Source organism: Peromyscus eremicus, chromosome 15 (assembly GCF_949786415.1).
Source record: "Peromyscus eremicus chromosome 15, PerEre_H2_v1, whole genome shotgun sequence".
NCBI classification, from domain to species: Eukaryota; Metazoa; Chordata; class Mammalia; order Rodentia; family Cricetidae; genus Peromyscus; species Peromyscus eremicus.
In genome coordinates, this window is record NC_081431.1 from 21,548,552 (window position 1) to 21,574,436 (window position 25,885).

Genomic DNA, 25,885 nt, shown 5'->3' on the forward strand with positions numbered 1-25,885 from the left:
AGATCTCAGGGAGGCAACTGTTGGAGTCACCAACTCAGGTCAAATCAGACCTTGATCAATATTGTCTAGGAAAAAATAATAACCACCCAGACAGTCAAGAAGTGTCTAAGAGGCAAGCAGATTTCTTCTCTAGAAACTATAAACTCCAGAAACAGTAAGAGAAAAATATCAGAGCAGACCCAGACCAGCCTGCAAGGGTTCCCTGAACAGTATACTCTCAGCCCCAACCAAACTGCCTGTCATTTAGACAAGACTTTACCCGTTACAGAATATGTTCTGCAGGCTGTCCTCAAGTTCTTAGATGACAGGGACATTAACTACATCACCATTAAGAGTTAAGAAACCTTGACATGGGGAAGGAAAGATTACCCAAACGTTAAAGACTAGCCCAGGAAGGCAGCACAGAAGATGGACTGGAGGTGCTATTAGAGACACCCACCCACATCCCACTTCTAGAATGAAGCACCATACACTCTTCCACATGATGCCCCGTGCTGTGTCATCTGCATCTAAGCGAATATAAAACCTGGCTTAGATCTGCTAACTTCTTTTGGGTTGGGTCAGGTATTTTTTTTTTAAGAACTCTTAACATACCTAAAATTGCCTGGTTTTCAGGATTCTAAAATTTACAAACTTATTCCCCAAAGCTAAATTCCAAAAAAACTAACCCAGAAAGATCCTTTTCTGAAACGTACCAAAAACTCTTCCAGAGATAAACTCGAAGAACAGCAAACACTAGGGACTTGGGACCCTTGAGTGCAGCAAGCACACTGTCTTTCTCATCCATCTTCTATATAGCCTTGGAGATAAGAGCTTCATTCCTTACAACGTTTCTTGGTCTGTAAGAGGGTTTGTGGGCCTGTCTTTCATCATGGATTCTTACTAGCTAAAAGTTGAGAAGGTAAGAGTCTTGAAAAGACTGAGAAGAAGGGGTATTGAAGGGTAGCTGGGGGTAAGGGGCCCAGGAGAGAACACCAAGTTACTTTGCAGGATGCTTCCTTGCTTTAGTGTTTGGGATGATGTCTTTGAGGAAGGCTTGAGAGAGACTGAGTCCCGTGGCCTCCTTGGGTCTGCTTTGCAAAGGAGGTTACCTGGAGCCACAAATTGTTGCTGAACAGATAAGTAGAGGATCTTGAGGAAGAGGAACTAAGGAAGTTAACTCTTAGGAGAATGGCTTGAGTAAGGAGGTACCCTGGGGAGGTATCCTTGGTCACAGTGCTGATAGGGGTGTCCTAGCTTTGGGGATCCCGGTTGCCTAAGGAGAAGGCGGGGCCGGAGGATCTCGGGCTAGTGGGCACGCCCTTGCCCAGGCCTGCAGTGGACGCTCTCGCCAGCTGGCCCACCGCCCTGCCCACCTCCCCTCTCTCCACCCCAAGCCTAAGAGGGGTGCGCGTGGGGTCCTACTGCTGAGCCAGCTCCCTCCCTTTGCTCCACACCCGAGTGGTGCTGGAGGAGCTCCCGGGGGAGAAGATGGAAGGCACCACAAAAGCGCGGAGGGGGTGTGGGAGGTGGGGGGGAGTAGGGAATGCGGCATCCAGGCCCCCCCGCCACCAGCCCAGCCCCCCGCCACCCCCCCTCCACCTCCAACCGAATGGTTTGCTCCGAGCGCCCTATTTAATCCCGGCGACTGCAGCAGCGCCGGCTCCCTCCCGGTACCCGCCTCGGCCCCGGGCTTGGAAGCCGTTCCGGGGGCGCGCTTTTGGACAGCGACGCCGTCTACCCAGTGCCCCCGGCCCCGGTCCCCGGAGATCCAGGCTTGCCAGCGCCCAGCCGGGGAGGTGGCCAGGAAGCGTGATGGGGGCCCCTTCCGCCCTGCCCCTGCTCCTGCTTCTCGCCTGCTCCTGGGCACCCGGCGGGGCCAATCTTTCCCAGGACGGTGAGTGAGGGAGGGGGCGGCGCCAGGGGAGGTGACCAGTGCCCCGAGGTGGGGGTTCAGATTGGGAGTCGGGCGCAGGGAGCCTGTTGGCTTTGTTTGGAAGCGAGGGTTCAAGTCGCCAGCCTCTTGGAATACCCTTGTGTCTGTCTCCGAGCATCGCTGTCTCTGAGGACCGTGGGGTGTGCCGGCGTGTGCACCCTCCTATGTACACGGCCGACTGTGTGTGTCTGTGTGTGCAGCAGGGGTCTGGATCTCGGGGGGTTGCTGTCTATTTTGAGCAGCCGGGGTCTGGATGTGTTGATGTCCGTGTGTGTCTGGGTGTGCGCGTCTATGTTGGTGTCTGGTGCTGCGTTTCTGTGTCAGAGTCTGTGTGTATGTCTGTGTCAGTGTGTGTTGGGGGCGGAGTGAGATTTGTCGCTGTTTCAGTCAGGGCGTGTGTTGGGTGTTTGTGTATGTATGTCTGTAGGGGTTGGGTGGCCAGAACGATCCCCCAAACTGCTGTATGCAAACATTTCTGCTCCCCCGCGCGTCCCCCACCCGCCGCGGAGCTCTGAGTGGGCAGGGAAGGGGGCCTGGGTGAGGCTGTCGAGGGGGGCGTGGGCAAAGGAGAGGGGGCTTCTCCTTGAAGCAAAACAACAACACTGGGCGGAGGGGGCCCCAGTTTGGCTCTAGTCCTGGTGGTGGCAAATCTGGGAAAGGAAACCTATACTTGGGTGCGGGGCAGCAAAAGGAGAGAGCAAGATATTTGGGGAGAAGGATCGATGGAAGCCCAAAGCTTTCCTGGGCTGAACATCAATTTCTCCAAATTTAGGGTGGGGTAGCAGATTAGCCTCTTTGCCCCAGTCTGCAACTCAACCCTTTTTGGGTTTGTAAAGGTAGAGAGGTGAAGGAAGGGAGTTGGGGGTGAAGAAAGGAGGCGGGGCCAAGGGAGAGGGGACTTGGGGAAGAGCCCCTCCCGCCCCAGGCCAGGCTATGTAGGTCAGCGCTGTGGGTGCACCTCAGCCTTCTTAAAGGCTGCTGGTGGTTAATGGGGTGGCTTGAAGAACTGTGTAGAGATGAGAAGAAGGGCGCCCCAGCTCAGAGCCTCAGGTCCCCGGAGGAGGGAGTACTGGCCGTGGAGGGACTAAAGGAATGCATCCTCCTCCTCTCTTCCTCGGCCTGTCAGAGGTGGGCTGGGTGGGGGAAGGGGAAGGGAACGGAACCGGACCTCTGCGGAGCAAGGGGAAGTAGGGAGAGCAGAGGGAGGGTGGTGGCTATGCCAGGCCAGATGCCAACGGGGGGGGGGGGGACAGAAAGAACCGCAGGGGAGGAGAAAGGGGAGGTGGTTCCTGGGCGATGGACCCAGTGGCCAGCAGGGATGGGCACAGGGCGGGGCGGGGTGGAGAGGGGAGGGGTTGGAACTGGGGAGGATGATGTAGAGAATTTCATCTCAGGAAAGCCGGCTGGGAGCCAGGGTGCTGGAGGAATAATAGCTCCACCTTGCCTGACCTCCTCCCCTTATCCTGTCTCCATCCTGGTAAAGGAGTTTCCCCTGGTGTGGGGACCCTGGGGATCCCCTCTCTATAGTTGGTTGGCTGACTCCTTCCACTCTGTACTCCCCAAACTCCCCGAAGGGAGTTCCTACTGTCATCACAGGGATGGCAGTCTCTTCTCTTGTACATGGAATCCCTGTCCCCAGAGGACCGCACTGGTGACCCTACTCACAGAGGAGATGAGCAGTCCTGGGGCACAGCGGGTCTAGTTGTAAGGCCAAAAAAAAAAAAAAAAAAAGACACTGGTTGTTTGTGCCTCAGTAATGAGTGTCCTATAAGGCCTTAACTTTCAGTGAAGCCCCTGGCTTCTCCGTACTCACAGCTGGATGAAAGAGGCAAGTGCCCAAACTACAGTCCCTTAGCAATGGGAGCTAAGAGTGCCAACCTAAGACCTGAAAAGAGAAAAAGATCATGTCAGTAAGCTTCAGGCTTTTCTCCTCTAGAACATAAATGGCAGAGACTGGAGTAAGCCTGTTCAGTGACCACATCTTCCTTCACCCAGTGCATGATGGCTCTTTCTTGGTCTGCAACTTGGGAGCCTAGCCCCTAACTGGTCTTCAAGTCCAGAGAAAGAGAATTGTCCTACTCTCAGCTCAGAAATACCGTAAGAGCAGAAGCTTAGAGGAAAGAGGGAAAAGTGGTAACTTCTGTATGAGGAATTGAAGAGAATGGGTTAGGAAAAGGGAGAGAAAGTTAGGACACCCTTTTCAAAGAAAAATCCAATCAAGCCTCCTGAACATCTGCGTAGAGTGCAATACTTGCACTGATATCTGAAACATAACCACCAGGTATCCTCTATTAAATTAATTCTGTACCTTGAATTCTGAATCTAAGAAGTGAGCCCCCCCAGTGATGGGAAATAAGTGCATAATTATACACTCATGGATGCCAGTCCTGAAGGCCATTCTGATTACCATCATGGAGGTGTGTCTAGCACCCCTGAGTTCACTTGGGGCTCCTGAGCAGGGTACTAGGTAATACTTAACTCAACCTGTCATGTTTGACCCAGACTAGGAGAGGTGCAGTGTGAAGACTTCAGAATAAAATAATCCAGCACACTGCAGATGAGATGGTCAAGGGTGTTATGACTGGGAGGCTAATTCCACTGAGAATAAGAAAAATAAACTTCATGTGCTGTTGAGGTGTAAAGCTCCCTTGGGCACAGCATAAATATTTAAGACTCATAAAGATGAGCGGGATTGAGAAGTCAAATAAGGCAGGGCCAGCAAATGCTATCTGAACCTGGCCATTAGTGCTGTGGCCACAAGCTCAGGAATTTGCCACCTGCCCGCCCTTCTGGTCTTTCTCCACTGGTACTGGCAGACGTTGGCAGCTACAGTTTGAGAAACACAAGGCCTGTGAACTTAAGGCACCCTGTGGTCATGTCTCTGGTGAGCAGTTTGACATTCAATATTGTGACCAGCCTTCTTACAGATCTTTATTCCCAGGTTATTTTCAGTACAGTGATTTAACCCAGTGGATAGACAACCTTGCTTTGCTTCAGCCCAGGTTACAGAAACTTAACCTTTAACTGTCCCCCACACACATTTTTTTTTTCCTTCCCAATGACCTTCTGTCCACTGCCATGCATTCTGCAGCCCCCTGGCCAGATGCCCAGTGTGGAGATCATGCCCAATGTGCCGGAGAAGCCCAACATTCTCTGTAGTGCTGCCCACGGATCTGCTTGGCAGATCTGCTCCATTGAGTTTCTGTTCCTTGTTATAGCTGTAAGAGTTCTGTCTGTTTTTATTTCTGTTCTCTTCTTGGTTCCAGCTAGAACTCTTGGGAAGGACACGCTCTCCCTTAAGATTTGTACATCATCTGACACAAGGAAGTTGAGGCCATCAGAGAGACACTAAAATGACATAGTTAATTCATTGAATATTCAGTTTGTCTAATGCAGGATGCCGAATGGCTACCCAGAAATTATGACCTGACACCTTATCCTAAGTTTGGCCTAGGCCTACCTAGGTGGTACTGTTGGTTTTGATAGTTTTCTCTGGGACCATGATTTCTCACTCATTAAGAAAACAGGCCACAGGAGAATTACTGTAATTAAGATCTGTAGCCTTTGCCCCATTCTTGGCTTCTCTGTATTCTTTAAGCTACACCTGGCTTTTGCTACAGTCCAAAATTCTCTGCCCTCCACTGATAGTCAGCTGGGCCATCAGAGCGCACTTAGGCCTCCTCTCTTCTCTCTTCCAACTGAGGAAAGAAGGCCTGGTCCAATTTCAACATTGACATGTTGGAGATATTCAGCATCCACTTGAAGTGGGTGACTCATAGTTCTGCAGCCATAAAATTCCACAGATGGCATTTTTTTGGTGTTCTGGTCATTTTGAAATAGCAGACGGGACATGATGCCATTGCTCTGTGAATCCTTAGATTGGTCTTAGGCATTTCTGGCTGATACTCACTGTACTCTTTTTTTTTTTTTATCTAATATGTAGAATGGTGTTTAAAGCTGCTTTTTCTTAAGTCATGTGGTAGGGAAAGAATCTCACAGTTGTCAGAGAAAGAAAACCCTTGGGGCTGTGCCTAGTCACATCCTTCACTGTTTCCTACTCTGGTGGAGCTGCCTACTGGCTCCACAATCTTTTTTTTTATCTGAGTCTCAGTAAAGAAACGTCATCTAAGGATGGCAGTCTAGGCTCCTGATTCTCCTGGAAGCAGTCAGCTTTTTGCTGAATGAAAAATCCAGAGTATTAGAAAACTGGAGTAATTATATCTTCTTTTTTTGTTTTTTCTCTGTAGTTTTGGGGATTTAACCTGTAGACTCGTGAATTCCAGACAAGCTCTCCACCACTAATCTCCACCCTAGCCCAAGATCTTCTTTTATTTTTAGTGTTAGAGTCTAGTGCTTCCTGTTTAACCATTGGCTATGGGCCAATATACTGGAACATTTTGCTTCCTGTATGGGGTCGTGTCCTAGATGTCCATCCATAGACTGTGAGAATAGCAATCCCCATGGGGATGCATATAAGACAGAGGGAGGGAAGGAGGGAGGGAGGAAGGGAGGGAGGGAGAGAGAGAGAGAGAGAGAGAGAGAGAGAGAGAGAGAGAGAGACTGAAGACTGGCAAGCCACTAGGAAAAGTTTCAAGTCTCTAAGAACACAGTCAAATTAAGGATAAATGCTCTATATCATTATAAAATGGAGAAGATTGTGTCTCCAGGGCAAAGACCCATCTCTGCTGCCAGGATCAGCAGTAGGGATGGTTCTCTATAAGGTCAGAAGCAGCTGGTGCTCAGGCTCTTACAACTATGCAAACAAAATCCCAACCCAGCACTGTTGTACATGACAAGGAGGTCCATTCATTCTGATTCTGAAAAAAAAAAAAAAAGAAAAAAGAAAAAAAAAACTCTCAAGAGTAGACCCCATACAACTATTGAGATATTTTTCCATGCATAGTGGCTCATTAAAGCTACATACTCATCGTTGAACCAGCAAGTATTAAAAACTCACTTATTAATTCACCAAAATTTCCCTAAGTATAAAAGCCAGTGAATAATTTCTCCAGTAAAACAGAGGGCTTTAAGCCCTGGTGACGCTATTATCATTTCGTTTTGTTTTTTGAGACAGGGTTTCTCTGTGTAACAGCTCTGGCTGGCCTGGAACTTACTTGGTAGCCCAGGCTGGCCTGGAACTTACGGCGATCCGCCTGCCTCTGCCTCCGGAGTACTGGGATTAAAGGCGTGCGCCACCACTGCCCAGCAGGCACCACTCATCTTAAAAGGCCTGGTCCCATGTCTCTTCTCCTTGTGTCACCAAATATTAACTACTTAGAGAAAATTGGAGATAATCAAAACATCTGGGTATGCCGTATAACCTATCTGATGGTTACACACATTTTGACTTTCTTGTATCCTAGTGTTTCTGGAGGTCATGGGTGACAGGAACTGTATGTTATTTTCTTCATTAGACAACAGCCCTAACTATATTTTTAATAACTTGTAGCAAATTAAAACCTCTTCATCACCACTAACACTTATTTGCTTAATGATCAAAAACTAAGTCTGCTGGTGGTCCTCTCAACCCTGGGTGCATGCAGCAAACTCGAACGAAGTCTGTTAGAAAAAAAAAAAAGATGGATGTAGCATGATCCTAACAGAAATCGGGTGTTAAGTTCTGTGGGCACTAGAGCCTTAACTTGTGATGACAAGTCCCAAGTCCTCAAATAAACTACCTGTGCTTTGAGCTCTCCATGGTGCTGGCCCCTCATGGTGACACTCCAGGCACTTCTTGTTGCTCTCCATGGTCCTGCTCTACCTTTCGCTTTATGATCTCTGCTCTGGCAGTGCAGTCCTCAGAACTGGCTGAACTTTCCCTCCCCCTGTCAGAAACACATGTGGCCCTGATATTTTTAAAGGGAGTCCAAACCCTGTTACAGAGATATGGTGAGTCCTCATGACTAATTGTCTCTAGGAAGGAGACAGAAAAGTAATTCTCAGGTTATAAATGTTGAGGAAACTGGGGTCTACAGTGTCCTCAGATGGCCGTGAAATAACTGTGTGTTTTCCTGTAGCTGGAACTACAGTTTAAAACAGAACTACAGATGTTGTGTTTTAGGTTGAGATGACATTGCTCCTGTACAATAATCATGTATACTCCACAGATATGGAGTGTAGAATGAGTCCTCCTCAGTCATAAGCATGCCGTCCTCAGTGGCACCCTGAATCTGATGCCAGCTCTACCTGTCCTGCTATAATGCTTGCTTTCCTTCTTTCCTCAAGCTCAGCAATGCAAACATGACATGTAATAACATTTGAAATAATAATAATAGAGTAATAGAGAACCCTAACATATGTGAGGCATAGAAACTAAGTATCAGAACCCTGAGTCATTTATTCCACTTTTGTAGCCATCTTTTATGGAGAAAAATTGCCTTAAACATAAATATCCCATCCTGCATTCATGTCCTTTGCCAGATCTCAGTAGCTGCATCTTTAAGATGGACTCTCCTACACATCTGCCAATAATCTGATGACATCAAGTGCCACCCACCTAGCCAGCCTGTTCATCATATTACATCAGATCAGGGCAAGCTTCTCTTTCCCCTGAGTCTAAACTGTCCCATGTTAATTTCTACACGAATGACCTAGAGAAGTGTCTAGGAAACAGGATATCCAAATGAATTTCCAAGGTGTCTCCTTCATTTCCTCACTTGAAGCAAGAAGACGCTTCATTCATCAAGGGCAGATAATGTAAGTGATTTATCTCTATGAGCCAGCCTTCTGGAAGATAGGGCTGGGGTTACAGCAACAGCTGGAGTGTCTTGCATCCACTCATTTCCCTGAGCACTCTGCTCTAGTGAAGAGCATACCTGTTTCAAGAAGGATTCAAATACAGAGATTCTAAAATTTTTCAGTATGCCCTTCATCCCTTTGTGAAATCTTACATCTGGGAAGGTGTCCAGGAGAAACATATATATATTAGGCTGCATTTGCTAAAGACTTATGTTTCTCTTCCCCAGCTAGACTTGTACTAATTGTATATTGATTGCTAATTATAAACACCTTTAGCTCATTTACTTCTAGCTCAGGGTCAAGAAGGTCAGGAGTATCACCTTGCCCTGGAGAAAACAAAATGTGATGGAAGCCTGTGTCCCAGCCATTTATCTATAAGTTGACCACTACCTGTCTCTCTTCCTTGTCTTCAAAAATGTCTCAAACATTAGCAAAGTAGCATGAAAAGCTAGTACTTTAAATATCAGGTGACATTCAGAATAGGCAGCACCTTGTTCCATGTGTTTGTTTGTTTAGTTTACCTTCTATGCCTTGGCCCTTTGCTTTCCCCCAGAGCTTCATCCAGGTTAGGAAGCTCCTAAATATGAATTTGTCTATGGAGCCTCTGATTTAAATATTTCATACCCTCTAGAAACGCAGGAAAGCTCTGAGTGCATCAGTGACAGGTAATGCGGAACTTAACATCATGTCCATCCTCTAAAGAACCTGAGGCCAAGTTCTTCCATTATAAAATGAAGGGCCAGTTTTGCCATCTGCTCCCAACCATTTGTCACTCAACAAATATAAAATTACAGTGGGACAGTGGCACTCGCTAGTTCTTACACTTCCTAATAATGACATTTTTTCCCAAAGAACATAGTGTATGTGCCCCCTCCAACTTGCATCTTATAATCTCACACAAATATAAAACCCAGCACAACTAAGCCCCTGAGCCTTCCATGTTTTCATTTATCCTCAACTGCTGTTAATGCCAAGTCTTTTCTGGTTTCCAAGCCCTGGAGTCCAATGTCAGTGACAGATGGACTAAGCCTCAGCCCTGGGGAGGAGAGGATTCTGGTCCTTTCCTGGGGAGTTTGAGCAGAAGAAAGAGACTAAATTCTGCTTTGGGGGGAAGCTCTGAGGTTAAGCCATATGGTTTTCTGGAAGTAAGGGGTTCTGATTAATATGAGCATGCGAAAGGGGCTCTGTATCTGGATCATAATAAAAGCTGTGTGTCTGTGACAGAAAATAAAAATAAAAACAGGCATATGAATAATGAGAATCATAGTGTGTTGAAGGACACATGCTGAAGGAGAGAAAAAGGATGACCGAGGTGGAAAATGCAAGCATCTTAGGGAGCAAAGAGGAGACATAACCACATCAAAGCTGAGGCACTCAACGGAGGTTTAAAAAGAGGGAAGGAGGGACCTTTCTGTCAAAACAACATTATTTGCCATTTTGGAGACTGTGAGATTTGTAGACTTGGAAGAATGTGTCTGTCTCATAGAAGAGTTAAACTCCCAGAAAAGCACAAAGTAAGGCTAGCATGTACAATGAGGCACTCTTAAAAATACAGATTTTCTTTTTGAAGTGATAAGAATGAAGGGGAGAAAGAGACTAAGTCTCATTTAGGCTTAGGGGAATCAGGGAAACTAGAGTAGTGTGAGTGGGTGTGTAGAGCGGAACACATTTTTCTTCATGTAACACTCCTAACCATTGCCCTGAACCTGTCATTCACACTCTGCCTCTGATCATCCAGTGAAGGGAAACAGTAAAAACAAGTCAGGAATATCAGAACCAGCAGAGATAAATGCTTTCCTGCCTGCCTCATAACAAATTAAGCTTTTCCACAGCATTGCTATCCTTCCACACCAAGCCATCACCCTGAAAGATCTAAAGCACCACCTAAACAGCAATGGATGGGCTGGAACCTGCAAAAAAGGGAATTTGCATGTGCATGCAGATAGGTCAGGTTATCCAGGCACCAGATAGGAATGGCAGGATGGAAGAAACATGTTGGAAGCCGGACTTGAGAGATCTCTCATCCTGAGGAAATCTGTTCTTTGCATGCTCAGTCTCAATTCGTATTTCCCCATACCCTTCCAAGGCACTAAATGAGTTCCATGTTCAATTCTGTTATGTTTCCTTTCCCAAATGCTTTCCTACTTCTTTTTTTCTAACTTATTTATTTGTATTTTATGTACATTGGTGTTTTGCCAGCATGTATGTCTGTGATCCCCTAGAACAGAAGTTATAGACAGTTGTGAGCTGCCAGGTGGGTGCTGGGAATTGAACTCAGTCCTCTGGAAGAGCCCAAATGCTTTCCTGAAGTATGGGGGGGTGCATATTTGCCACAGTTCTATCCTGTGCATGTGTGTGTGAGAGAGAAATAACAAATTTTAGGAAGGGTATAAAATTCTCCTGCTCAAGTTAAGGGGGCACCCAGAACTTTAGAAGAAAAAAAAAAAAAAACAGCACCACTAAGCCCCTGAGCCTTCTTGGCTATTATACCAGAATACACAGCCCACATCCAACCTGCCCTGATTTCTGAAGAATGTGACCACCGTGGCAAGGCATGAGGAGATGAGGGAACAGACCCTGAGAGACGCTGTCATCATCTCAGGTACCATCCTATACCTACACAGAACCTGTTCTCCAGCGTTCTCGGTGATGCATTCCAGTGCTCTGCTCCCTCCCTCCTTCACAGCCTCCTGCTGCAGAAGGCTAGCTGTTTAGAATCCACACTTCCAGAGTAAAAGGGCTCTGAACAAAGAGCTATTTAGGATCCGATGCCCCTTCTTTTTGACTCCCAACTGCATTTGTCCTTGTTACAACTCAATATTGGCTACAGAGGGGCTTGTTTTGGTTGGGGGCCAGCCCAGGGCTCCCTCTCAGCACTAACGCACCAAGAACACTGACTCAGTAGCAAATCAAAGCAACAGCTGTCCCCACCTCCTTCACTGCCACCCACTTCCCAGTCTCTGCTCCTCAGAATCTTAACTAAGTCTGTGAGCATCCCCCCCAGCCTACCACAAGCCCACTTCTGCCTCCAGATTTTTTTCTTTCTCGCTCAAGAATAGGACATGCTCCTCTGCTTTTTCCTCCCATCTAGTCTAACCCCTCTCTCTTCCACTTCACACTCAAGTACACATTTCCATAGCTGTGCGAGGTGCATGCTCCAGCAGGTAGATTCAGGAGCACACACATACATACATGCATGAGCGCACACACATAGACACACACACACACACACACACACACACACACACACACACACACACACACACTGTGCACACAGTCTTAGTCTCATGACCACTCTTTTTAGCTCCTAAGAACACAGCAGTGGGTTCTGCCCTTCAAATTCCTCTTTTGTGGGAACTCAAGTGTGAAGCTGTATCAGATGAGACTTCTTTGTCTCACCTCAACTTCTCCAACCTGTCTGATGTTAGACTTACTTCCCCTGAGCTTTGGGGTCTATCCCATATGTGGGATAAGAAGGAGAGTGGATAGCACCAGATAGAAAAATCACACTCAGTGGCAAGTGAACCTCTGAATTAGCTATTCCACAAGGACTCTTATGATGTGATAATAAGTACAAAAGACCAGAGTTATAACCACTAACTGCCTGTGAGACTGCTTCAAATTCAGTTCCTCATTGTTAAAATGGGCAGCTGGACTTGGGGATGTGGTTCAGCAGTTTGTAAACATACATGCTCACAGGTAAACATACACTACACAGCAGTATTGGACGGACTGCTACTTAGGATTATGTCAGCTCTGAAAGGCTATACTTGTGAAAGCCATGGAGGAAAAACCATGTTGGGTGAATTAATTATAACAGAAAAAGGAGAAAAATAATTGCACTCTGGTGCCGGAGTCAGAAAGGCATTCTTCCCATTCTGTCTGATAGTCAACGATTTTAGGAGTAACCAGCTCTGGCCATTAGGGGTCAGTAGAAAATACTGATGGAATATGGAATCTGGCTATAGAGCTTAAGAAAAGAGCACGCGTGCACACAGGCACACACACCTTCATGACATCTTAAAATTTGATAGGTTTTTAACATTTGCATATGAAAAACATTTTTGAAAGGCTGTATTTTTGTTTGCTTTTAATTTTAGTGAGAAAAGAGTATTAACCAAATGTATTAACCAAAATAAATTTTTCGTTTTAATCCCATCCTCACACCTACCCTAGACAAACCAACTATCCTGAGGATGCTTCTCCCCATTTAGCCTGGAAAACTTTTTGTTTTCAAACTGTTGAGGATGGAACCAAAAATTGTCCATGAAATGCATTTTAAAACCTGTTGGAATGTAGACTGAGTAGCTCCTAACCTGACTCTCAGGATCTTCTAATAGTGTGAAAATGGCATGCTCCTCAACTCTTAAGTCTCTGGTCCAAGCTTTATACCAAGTTAGTATAGCAAGACAGGAAGCTCCTGGGGGGGGGGAGGAGTGGAAATCTACCCTTCCCCCTGTCTGTTTCCACTCACTCTCCTGTGCCTCTTAGGAGAATCAAATCAAGCAGGGAGAGAGTAATGACTTTGGCCCCAAGAGGCTGCTTGACAAACAAGGCTCCAGAAGGGGAAAAAAAAAAACAGACAGCAACAGAAATACTAGAGGGAGGACCTGAAGGAGCAAAGTCTCCTCTCAGCAGCCCAGTGACAAAGAGATCAGCAGGGGAGCAGGGAGGCTAAGATTGGAGGGCAGCAGCTGAGGCATGACTGAGCTACAAGGTTCTGAAGGGAATATGAGCTAAAGGGCCTTGAGTTATGGAAGCGGGGTGGGGGGGATGTCCGTGAGGACTTCCTGGTCTCTCTGCAGTACAAAATCTCATCCCAAAGGAAAAAGAAGGAAACACATCTGAAAAGACAGGTGCCTGGAAATCAGAATTACCTCCACATCCTAAGGCCCCGGCTCCCTCTGACTGTGCTATAAGGTCCAGGTATTCGTGAACAGGGATCTAAAGAAAATAGGCAGGGTGAGAGAGGAATGCTGAGCAGGAAGAGACTATAGCGGTAGTTGTCAAAGTTCTAGTCTAGAAACCGAGGGATGATTTTGGTAAATGTGGCACAGTCGTGGCTGCCAAAGACCAACTGTAGGAAGTGGAGTGTAAAGAGAGTCCTTTGTGATGTCAGTGACTCCTCCAAATCTTGGAGTTATCTTCTAAGTCAGGATTCAGATGGAACTGGTCCAGTTTCCTCCAAATGCACATTCAAACATTTACTCTTAAAGAAAAATGTGGCTCTGAGGATTAAAAAAAAAAAAACCAAGAAAACCTCCAGGGGCCAAATTCCAAGCCTAATTTTGCTATGTCCGTTCTCTGCTGTCTGAGACCTGCATATGCATAGCAATTTACTGAGCAGCTGAATTGGGTGAGATGGTCAGGTCTGGGAGCCCAGCAATGAGACTCCTAATGGTGGATACTCCATTTGAAAAGAGAGCCAGTATTCTGGGCCACAGCCCCCAGTATGTTTTTTTGCTTGGAGATAACACTTCTCCACCCACCTGTCAGGGTAGTCGTGAGGAATAACAAGTAGGCTGGGCTGAACATTATTTTTAACTCCGGAGTTAGAGAAATGCTGAGTCATCACCATCATCATCACCATCACCATCATCATCAACTCCTACTCAGGGAGCTGTTTTTCTCTACAGTCAGGGAAGTGGGGCTCCGGACACAAGCACTAGCGAGGCCAGATGCAGTCATGCAGCCCGGAGCTCGTCGCCCTGTTCCACCATCCCAAATGTGCACCTATGACACTGTTAATAGTCCTGCCAATACATTCTAGATTCCCAGAGCAAACAAGGCAGGGAGATACATAAACCGAACAGTCAAGGGTGATGCTGCCATTCTCTCATAGCCTTCCCTACCAGTCACTTAAATTGCAGACGTAATACATTTTTATTCATTTGAGTAACTCACTTATTTATTCAATAAATATTTATTGAGCCCTTACTATGTGTGAGGTCCTGTGCTTGCAGTGAAAAACTGAGTCATTGGTGCCAATGTATGCTTTGAAGAGACACATTATTAAGTCTGCAGTCCCTGCCTCTGCTATTCCTAGTATGAACAATCAGAAGGAAACCAGTAGAGGGGAAAGGATTACGTTGTCCTTTAAAATGCTGAGAATTCTAGGGCTATCAGAGCCTATGGGTAAAGAAAACAAGAACTAAGAAACACTCAAAGCGGTTGAGAGCCAACAAGATAATCTTTTCATTTTAACCCTAGGTGCTAGAATGTGATGGAAACATAAAGAGATTTTGTCAAAAGTTTTAAATAAGCACATCTGTTGCTGGGTTAACCAAAGAGTCCCACACTGCAAAAACAATTGGGGCAGACAAAATAGATCCCAAAGGATGGAGTGAAGGCACGTTATAGAATCTAGCTGAAACATAATTCACTAGATGCCAATCACAGCACCGCCGCCACCACCATAAGCATCCACTTGTAGCCTGTTACTCTGAGTTTTATCATTCTTCAGGTGAGCGTTGTGAACATTGTCTAGGTAAGCCATCCCTAGCCAGAAATGTAACAAAGTCTTCCCTCATCTATTCCCAACCCACCACCACACACACGAAACACCTGCCTCTGCCTCCTGAAGCAGGCAGTACAGTGGGAAGAAGCAGAGAGCTTGGGCTTCGTGGCCAGGGAGGCCTGAGATTAAAGCTTGTTCCATGCTAGCCCTTACTACATGTTTCCCATCATTCCCTAGTTGCCTGCAGTTATGCTTATGGCCCTCTTAACTTAAATCTTGACATAAAAACTAGGTTGGGGTGGGGAGGTTTGTTGTTGTTGTTGTTTTAATAACAAGTCTTGTCTTGTAGATATCTAGATGTCCATGTGTAGCGAGTCCTACTTGGCTGTCTTCTTCCTGTGCTTTCGGATTTGCTATGTTCTCTGCACTCACAGATTCTTGAGCTCTGTTCTCACAACAGAAGATACTCAGCATCTGATTCATTTAATAAATAAATATTTATTAAGCACCTTCTACATGCAATATGCTATATTGGAGCCAGTATTGATACGAAGGTAAATCAGATGTCAACTGTTCCTGTAGGATCTTTACGATTTGGGAAGAAGCAGCCCAACTTGCAATGTAGGGAAGAGGGCACTGCATCATGTGAGGAAGGCAGAGGAAGCAATGCTGCTCAGAGATACAGGGAAGAATTCCCATCCACGCCACTGAGGAAGCATTCTTGAAAGAAAAGCTACACAAAGTAGGCTGAAAAGCTAGAGTTAAGACCTGTGAAGATGGGTGAGCAGCATTAAAACTGAGTTATTAGAGAAAAGGGGATGGACCCAGGATGGCAAATGTTTTTAAATTGAGTTCTAAATAGCTCCTGTGTCTAGAATGTGGGATCAGTGAAATGGAAAAAAGACGAAGCTGACAGGTGGGTTGACATCAGACTGTATAGGACCTTGAAGGCCAGGCTAACCAATCTAGGTATTATCTGCAGAAAATGTGAAGTCAGTGTGGATATAACTCAGCAAAGTACTTGCTATTGACTTAAATTCAGATTTCCATCACTCACGTAAAAAGCCTGGCATAGTGGCATGCATCTGGACACCTAGCACCAGTGGCTGGGGTGGCTGCACACACCTCTCCAGAAAAATTAGGTAAAGAGCAAGTAAGATGGTAAAGGAACTTACCGCCAAGACTGACAACCCCGAGTTCAAATCCCAGGACCCCTATGGAGAAGGAGGTAATTGGCTCCTGCAGGTTCTCCTCCAGCTTCCACACAGACACTGTGGCATGTATTCCCCCCAAGTAAATTTAATTTTTAAAACATAAGCTGGAGAATGAGTGAAGAAGACACACCATGTAAGCTTCTGACATCTGCATGCACAGCTGCATGCACATGTAGGCATATACTCATGAACCCACAAACCCACATACAATTCACACACACATTCACACACACGTGCACACACACACACACACACACACACACACACACACACACACACACAGAGAGAGAGAGAGAGAGAGAGAGAGAGAGAGAGAGAATAAAATGGAAAGTCAGAGGTATGTGAGTAGATAACAATGTGACTGGTAAGACTGACGCTCCCCAACTCATATGATCAAGACTGGATCTTTCCTCCATGGCTCTCCCCACGTAGGGAGGGTGTTCACCAATGGCTGTGTGCCAACAGATCCTTCCAAGGTCCCTGAGTAGAATCCTTACTAACTCCACTTCAAAGTCCATATGTCCCCTTTAGAATACTCCTCAACTTCTTCCCTTTCCTGTCCAAACATTTTGAGGGAAATCATGGTGATTTCATAAATGACTGGCACAATTTTAATCCAAAGATAGTTCAAGCTTTTCATAAAGCGGCTTATACAAATTCGTGCTACTTATCCATGCTCCTGATGATAGCGTTACAATCACTCACCTGCTCCCATAGGAATGGCCATTCAGAATGCATCACTAGAAGCCTACAATTTCATAAAATCAGGTAACTTTCAGACCTATTAACGGAATTCCCAAGAGTAGAGATATAAGATCACAAGTACATTTCAGGATTAGGAGATATGTCATGCACACCCCCCCCCCATAGAAGAGGGAGCAATGCCCCAGCCACGTCTTAAACTGTTCCCTAAAACACTACAAACCAAAGCGAATTCTCTGCAAACACACGGAGGCAATAAATCATGCACATCCCAAACATGTCATTTATTGAAGGTTATTTGTTGCTTCCTGTCTCTGAACAGTTCAGCTGTGTTTAAATGATGTACATCACCATTTTACTTATTTATCCTATGCAGAAAAAAAAAAGCGCAACACCCAGAAGTGGGAATGGGGAGATGACGGACAAGTATGAGCAAGCAGAAAAGCCTCTGAGGAAGACGTAAACAAAGACACAGATGAAAGGAGCAGGAGAGGGGCGACCAGAGACTGGCTCTGCTTGGTTAGCAATGCAGATAGCCTGGTGCTGAGGTGGCAAGTCACCAGACTAGTCGCATGCACCGAGAGCTCACTAGGGTGGAAGTGTTAAAGAAACGTAGGTGAAGATGGTAATGTTTCTGCCCTTAACCAGCTCGGAGTTTAGACGCAGAGCCTGGTAACCAAACACATGACAGTGCAGTGTGGCAAGTGCTCTGGAAAACAGGGCCTGTTCAAAGCGGAGAGCCCCACAAGGGGTAGAAACGGCCCTTGAGGGTTGTGCCCTTTGGGTTCCTTTAGGTGAGCCAAGGACCCCTCTTCAGATGTCAACTTTAAAAGTGATTATATCTGGCTGCCTACCGCTAGCAATTGTTTTGAGATTAAATGAAATCGTGGGTGAAAATCCGCTCCGCAAACTAAAAGTCCCACACTGAAGTGTGACAAGGCTATTTCCTCGGTCCATTTGAGTAAAAGCCTGTTTAGTGGTTTTTAGATTGTGTGCTGGGTTACCAGTGCCCTACGAGGGAGCATAGACCCCTTACCCTGCTCCTCCCTGTCCCGCAAGCACCCCATGCCTTAGTACAACCAATCCTGTTTCCTACTTGATGTTGACGCAGCACACTCCAAAACGTATACAATAACATGAAACACTCACCAATGTCCAGTGGTCTCTATCCTTGGTGTCCACACAAAGCATCCCCAGGACAAGAGCTCTGCACCCGGGGACTGCCTCTCTGCCTCAGTTGAGAGCCCTGCCATCCTTTTTCTCTCATCCTTGCCTCTCCTCATCAATTCTTCTTTTGCCTCTCCACTCCTCTTTTCCTGTTTGAGATGTAGCTGGAACTCTCAACGCCATTCAGAACAAAGTAAATTCGCAAATCTTCTGGGAGCCCCAGGTCAGGAGCGGTGGGGAAGGGAGGCAGTTTACACTGCAGCCAGCCAGCCCCAGCGGGTCTCTCTTGGAGCTTTATCTGATGCTAGGACTCTCTCGTCCCGTCCCCCGCCCCCCTCCCCCGTTTCCCTTCCCCCATTCTCCTTTCCCCCTTTCTTCCTTCCTCTCCCTCATCCTCTTTCTCAGCTACCTCTTCTCTCTCGCTTCTCCCCTCACAGACTTGCTTTCTTTTTCTTGTGATTCATCCTTTTTCTCCCTAGTCCTATCCTTTTTTTTTCCTCCGGAAAAGTCCATATCCCACTTTTTCTTCTTTTTTTTTTTTTTTTTTTTTTCCAGTTTTGACCCAGCCACCTGCCCTCTCTTAGCCCCACCTCCACCTTCTTATCCTCCCCACCCCCACCCCGGACGGTGGCGCCTGTTGGGACCATTGATAAACTTCTCCCAGTACTGCTGCCGTCCCAGGAAGAGAAGCAGCTCTAGTGTCTGCTCAGCAGCTGATGATCTCACTGGATGTTCGCGATGTGATTGGCCACTCTAGGGCTCTGTGGCGGGAGATCTTGAAAAGGTGCTTAGCTGGTTTCTTTGTCCCTTTGCTGTTTCCGTCTGGGTTGGAACTGCGAACCCCAGACACTACTGTATTTCACCAGAGAGTATAACAGCGATCTAGTCCTAAGAGAGGTGGTGCCTATTGCCCGGGTAACAAGGTTTGGTTGCGTCAGAGGCAGGTACGCACTCACTGAGGCAGAGCCCTGGGAACCTAGTACGCAAACTTAGAATCTGAGTACGGAATGTAAGACAGTGAAAAGTTGTAGTCCAACTTCTAGCCCCAACTTGGATCTTTCTTCAGTGAGGAGGGTGTCTCACCTAAAGAGCATCGGATCTGAAACCAAGCATTTATTTCTAGTCTCTACTCAATTTGTATGACTTTGGGCAAGTCATTTCACTCTGCTTTCACTTGGCAAAACAGGAATGGCGATACCACCACTTTTTATAGGTGAAGGGAAAGGATCAAATGTGGAAAAATATGCTCTAATATGTTTAAGCCTGATGTCGTGTTAGTAGATAATGTGGTACAACAAAAAAGAATCCTAGATAAGGAGTTTATAACGTTTTTGTTTTGTTTCAGTTTTCCATTTTTCAATAGTGAGGCCCTCTCAATCTTTTGGGGACGTCTTTGTCCTCATCTGTGAAGTGGGCAAACCGGGCTGAATGGTCTCCAAGTTCTCTTTGACTCGAACACTATGTGACTGACAGATAAAATTGTTATCATCCTCCTTTAAAGGACCTAGCAGAGGAGAGCCATCTCCTTTTCCAGAACTCTTGCTAATGTCTCACTTTCTCTTAGGTATGTTGGTGAAGCTACTTTCCCTAGGGGCCTAGCCCCTCCCACACCCCCACCATGGAAGTGTAGACACAAGCTATAGTAGTGTGCACAGGGTTCATCCTTGATGCAGGTTCTCTCCCCAGGCTACTGGCAGGAGCAGGATTTGGAGCTGGGAACTCTGGCTCCACTGGACGAGGCCCTCAGCTCCACAGTCTGGAGCAGCCCTGACATGCTGGCCAGTCAAGGTGAGAAACCAGGCCCTTCCTCTCAATGTTCATCCTCACATCATCTCCCACTCATGGTACACCACCCCATGTTCTCACTCCACTCATTACCACACAGCTTTCTCCTTCCCATTCGACATTTAGTTCTTAGTTCTGCACCACCACCACCACATTGCCATGCACCAACTCCCTCCCTCACTCTGGTACAGAGACCTCTGTAACCCTACACCTCTTTCCAAAAATAAAGATGCCTCCAGAGGAGTGGATTACTCAAAACAAAGAGGTCTTGGAGAGGCATTGTCAAAGAGGAATTCTTCAAAGGAGACAAGGACAGAGGGGTTAGGGGTTGGAAATTGATATACGCCTATTGCAAACGAAGGGCCTCAGCCACCTTCCATTGAGAAAATTTGAGAAAATTTCACTTCCATATTTGCTCAGTGGCTACACAATAATCTCAAAATCCAATCATAGCCTTGACTCTCCTTTCAGAGGATCACTTTAGGAAGAACTCCAGTGATAACAGCTCTGTGTTGGGGACAGAACCAAGGTACAGTGTTGAGAACTAGCAGGCTGATCTTAGGAGTCACCTCGCCTCTGTTGCTGTAACTGCCTGTGCCTATGAGATGAGGGAACTGGATTCCTGGCCCCAGTGAGCTCCCTCACTTCCAGCTTTTACAATTCTAGGCAGTACTAACCATTAGGCTTCATATTCCAGTTTGGAAACTACCAGTCCTTAACGGTGTGTCTTGCTTGGCATAATTTCAGCATGCCTTTCCTCCTAGGGCCTCCTCTCTGCTAAGATCACTCAGGGTGTATTTTCAAGTCAGGTGACTAGAAAAGTAAGAAAGAAGCAGGCAGGTGGGGTCTGTGAGTCTGTGACAAAGGAGCAGCTGATTGTTTTTCTAGCGCCCTGTGGAGAATGGGCTAAGCATGTCTCCTGGTTTCCTGTTGAGCCGTGGACATTGCTGGTTGAGGAATTCTGTGTCATTGAGCAGACTTTTGGATGTTCCTGAAGCAGAGAAGGGAGATGATTATTTCAGATTAGTTCTGAGGAGGTCACTGCTGTTGGGTCACTAAAAGAGATTCTGAAGATGAGAGAATCAATATTAGGAATCAGAATCCATGCTGTGGGAACTTAGCACAACGTGTGGTGGGGGAAACAGATGTCGGTATTGGAGAGGTTCACAGCTAGGCCTGAGGAGAAGGTTCATTTGGCATTCAATTGATTTGTCCAAAAGATACCTGGATTTCTTCCTCCCTCTCTTCTTTCTTTCCTTCCTTCTTTCCATCTTTCTCTCTCTATCTCTCTATCTATCTCTCTGTGTGTGCATGTGCATGTGTGTGTGAGAGAGAGTATTTGTGTGTGAGTGTGTGTGTGTGTGTGTGTGTGTGTGTCTTATTTTTGATGGGTGTATGCAGCCTAAGTTGGCTTCAAACTCAGTATATAGACAAGGATAACCTACAATTTTTGCTCCATCTGTTTCTACTTCCTGAGTAATGGGATAACTTATCTGCTCCATCACAACCAGTCATTATGGTGCTGCGGAGATTCAGTCTAGGGCTTCCTGAATGCTAGGCAAGGACTCTATCAACTGAGCTTGTGTTTTGTTTAATTTCTCTAAGGAGAGAGGAGTTAGAAAATATGCTTTCATCACATTGAGGGGGAAACTTCAGTCTTTTACTCTTTAAATAAGATCAGGGTGGTGACTTGGGTTTGTATTTGGGGAGACAGGAAGACTTACCGGGATAGAGAACAAAGAATTGGATGTGATTGTGCATGCTTATAATCCCAGCATTTAGAAAACAGGGGCAGAAGGACTTTGATAGGACTTTGATAAATTCAAGACCATCATGAATACATAGTAAGTACCAGGCCAGCCAGGACTGTATAGTAAGACCTTGTCTCAACAGCAGCTACAACAACTAATAATAATAGTAAAAACTGATGATGGATTTGATGATTGGATTGAAGTTATTGCTAGAAAAAAAATTAAAGTACGTTAAAATGTTTCTGTTCTTAATTTCTCTTTTGTTTGCTTTGCTCTTTTTGAATAGACAGTGTAGATGAATGGGCACACCAAGAGCTGGTTTAGGCTTTTCCTCATTTCAGTTTTTGATCAGTAGTCATAATTGCCCGTAATGGTTTTGTTCTTACAATAAGTGACAGAAAGGTAACACATAGGATGGCAGATATGTATGTGTGTTCTCAACGATGAGTGGTAGAACCATATCTAAAAGACACATGTGGAGTAGTATGTTTAGATCCGGATTCCTTTATCCTTTTAGAGTTTGTGACCCTGTCCATTCATCCAACATTCAATAAATGGTGATGCTTGCTGTGTATCCAAAATGAGAGAAGATCAGGTCTGTCTCCCCTCTACTGCCACAACCACCTCTCTGTTCCTTCACTCATGAAGCCTCAAGAGTATACAGAGACCAGAACCTTGGATAGCCTGAATTAGATGGAATGGAATGTGGCCCAGTAATGGGTAGACAGACATCCTCAGCAATCCTCATGAAACTAATCACACTCTACCCCTGCAGACAGCCAGCCCTGGACATCTGATGAAACTGTGGTAGCTGGTGGCACCGTGGTGCTCAAGTGCCAAGTGAAAGACCATGAAGACTCCTCCCTGCAGTGGTCTAATCCTGCCCAGCAGACTCTATACTTTGGGGAGAAGAGAGGTAGTGTCTCATGAGTGACCTTTCTCCATGGGAATCATGGGCTAGGAGAAAGGGACAGCAGAGGCTGAGGGGAATTGTCTTTGTAGTCCAGAGGCTGAGAAACACAAGGTATGTTATTTGAAAACGCGATCAACTGTGGGCTCCTCATTTGTTTACAGAGAAAACTCAGCACTACAGCTCTGACCTTAGCCATGTGTAGTCTTATTGGTCTTATAGTCTTATAAGGTCCTGTAGTAGTATCACCCTGAAGAAGCCTTATGAAAGCTGATACCAGGCAGCCCCGGGCCTTCCTAAGTAATTACACATGATACAGACTATACTGGCCTATTAAGCTACTGTGTCCAGTGACTCATGAAAGTCACTGAATGATTCTGTCCTAATTTAGGAGGGTTTTTGCTTTGTTTTGTTTTGTTTTGGTTTGGTTTTTTTGTCCTCCACCCACACCACTCTGCTCATCCCTTCCTCTCAATGATGGTAGCCCAGGAATGGAAGATAAACATGTAAGGAAGTTCCTGGTAGAATCCTGACTCTCAGTTCTGATTTCCCCAGCCCTTCGAGATAACCGGATTCAGCTGGTTAGCTCCACTCCCCACGAGCTCAGTATCAGCATCAGCAACGTGGCGCTGGCAGACGAGGGGGAGTACACATGCTCCATCTTCACCATGCCTGTACGAACCGCCAAGTCCCTCGTCACTGTGCTCGGTGAGGCTCCCAGACCCCCGTGTCCCCACAGCATGCTGCTCTGCAAACAAGTCTCCCTCAGTTGGTCCCCAGAGCTTCCCAGAACCAGGCAAGCCTCCAATAATATCCGAAAAGTTCTGCACATTTCCCCTTAAATACAAGGAAAGCGGAGTTCTGATCTGCTGTACTTACTGTTTGATCTGGAACAAATCCCTTTAAGCATAAACTTCATAATTTATAGCAAAGAGTGGCCATTCCATTTCACTCCAAAAGTTATATGTGGAAATGCAAGATCTATATAAACTATCTAATTCTAATTTTCAGGCAAAGTTCTTCAGTTGTTTGAATACAGTTATCTTCATCCTATATTCTAATTTCCATCTCCACTCTCCTGAGCCTTTCACTGTGTATCTGCATGGCCACCTAACTGGACTCTGGGGTATCCATTCTCTATCATGCTTTAGGCACTGCATCCCACTCCTCCTACACTATCATTCTTCTTCCCCTTAGTCTTCCCATCTCGTCCTCAGGAAGTAGATCCAGGAGAATGTTGACCCTTCATGCTTCTACCTATCTTTCTAAACCAAAATAGAGCTCAGATATCCTGTCCCTCATAGAGGACATGTCTACAGGGAGAGCTTGAAGTGTGACTTCACGGTGCCTCTCCTTCCTATCCTGGCCATCCCCTCTCTATGGCAGGAATCCCACAGAAGCCCGTAATCACTGGTTATAAGTCATCCTTACGGGAAAAGGAGACAGCCACTCTAAACTGTCAGTCTTCTGGGAGCAAACCTGCAGCCCAGCTCACCTGGAGGAAAGGTGACCAAGAACTCCACGGTGAGTAGCTTTTGCCATGAGGTAACAGGGATGAGGTGGTGCAGGGAAGGGGTGTGTGCGTGTGTGTGTGTGTGTGTGTGTGTGTGTGTGTGTGTGTGTGTGTGTGTGAAGTATGTCTATACATGGCACAAAAGAAACAGTGGAGATGAAGAAAGTGAATGACAGATACATTGTGGATGCGTGTATGTCAGGGTCTACATTCTCTTTGTACATTCATATCCATTTCAAAAATTTTCTAAATTTGTCCAAGATAGAATCTGTGGAGCCCAGACAGTATCTGTATATACTGACAGTGTGTCTCCTGTGTGTGTGTGTGTGTGTGTGTGTGTCTTTCTGTCTGTTTCTGCATTCCAGGAGAACAAACACGAGTCCAGGAAGATCCCAATGGAAAAACCTTCACTGTGAGCAGCTCAGTGTCATTCCAGGTTACCCGGGAGGATGATGGCGCAAGCATCGTGTGCTCTGTGAACCATGAATCTCTAAAGGGAGCTGACAGATCCACCTCTCAGCGCATTGAAGTTTTATGTATGTCATGGGCTTTGGGGTGAGAAGGACCAGATTTGAGGTAGGGAGTGAGGAAAAGGAAAGTGCTGTTGGCTGCACATGAGGCAACATGCACAGTTGAAGTAGCAAGGCTTCAGGAAAAAAAAAAAAAATGCCCTGCGGTAAACATTACAGGCTTTGTCTCAGTGAGTTGACTCTGCTTGTGCTGCGGGAGAGCAGCCACAGACAGAGGGTAAACAAATGAGTTGGGCTACATTCCAATAAAACTTTATTTACAAAAGCTCGGAGCTGGCAAGGATTCGGCCCATGGGCCAAGTTTACCAGCCCTTGGGCTACACTTGTGAAATGGAACTAGGCTGTAACCTATGGCGGTAAGTATAGCAAACCCAGAGTCTTGGGATGTAGCTACTACTCTGTACTCCACTACATGCTGGTTGTGTGGTGTGAAGACAGCTCTCCCCCGCTGATCTTGGTTGTTTCTTGGTGAAATGAGAGGCGAGCATGGCCATCATGATGATGGCCTCTTCTCACTCTTGTCACTCAGTCTATGACGCAAGAGGTGTGGATGGGAGAGACCCACAATGCTCTCTGGTGTTGAAACATTCCAAGGACTTTCACCTCCCAGTCATTTCTCTATTTGCCCCAGTTTCATACTTTTACTCGGGATTCCGATCTAAGGTGGCCAGTTGTCAGAATCGCTGCTCACACTTCCTCCACACCTCTTCATCCTCTTCGTGGACTCTGCCTTTGTAGTACCCGTAGGGAATGTCTGAAGAAGCTGGGATATTTGCAGATTTTCATCTGAGGAAATCTGGAAACTTTTCAAAGCAACTCTCCTGTATGGAAAGGAAAAGGAATAATTGAAGTGTAGAAGCTGAGTATGGAGGCGTGTACAACAATGCATTTCTTTTCCTAATTTACCAAAAGGTTGGGGAATTTTCAAAAATAGCTAGAGCTTTTAATCTCCTTATAGAAGACACAAGCTGATTAATTTCCTAACTTCAGTGCCATTTAATCAGTGGCTAGACCCTTTATTCAAACTTTAACATTAGTTAATTTTGGACAGAACCATAGTCCATTTGGATGACACTCAATGGACAGGCAGATGACTAGCCTTCTAGCCAGTACTGACATCTACTAGCTGTATGGCCTTGGCCAAAGCATTTAATCTCGCCGTGAATCTGGCTTCCAATCCTGAATTAAACTGAGAATAAATGG

The 25,885-nt window shown here is 46.1% G+C and overlaps 1 protein-coding gene across 1 annotated transcript in view; it reads left to right on the forward strand.

Annotated features, from left to right (window-relative positions):
- Positions 1 to 1,663: 1,663 nt before the first annotated feature.
- Cadm3 (cell adhesion molecule 3) overlaps positions 1,664 to 25,885 on the forward strand; it is a 30,097-nt gene continuing 5,875 nt past the window's right edge. The window contains exons 1-6 of the mRNA XM_059280822.1: positions 1,664 to 1,876; positions 19,880 to 19,981; positions 22,505 to 22,645; positions 23,195 to 23,347; positions 24,026 to 24,163; positions 24,518 to 24,688. Of these exons, the coding sequence (XP_059136805.1) occupies positions 1,795 to 1,876; positions 19,880 to 19,981; positions 22,505 to 22,645; positions 23,195 to 23,347; positions 24,026 to 24,163; positions 24,518 to 24,688 (787 nt within the window). The 5' untranslated portion in view covers positions 1,664 to 1,794. The remainder of the gene's footprint in view (positions 1,877 to 19,879; positions 19,982 to 22,504; positions 22,646 to 23,194; positions 23,348 to 24,025; positions 24,164 to 24,517; positions 24,689 to 25,885) is intronic.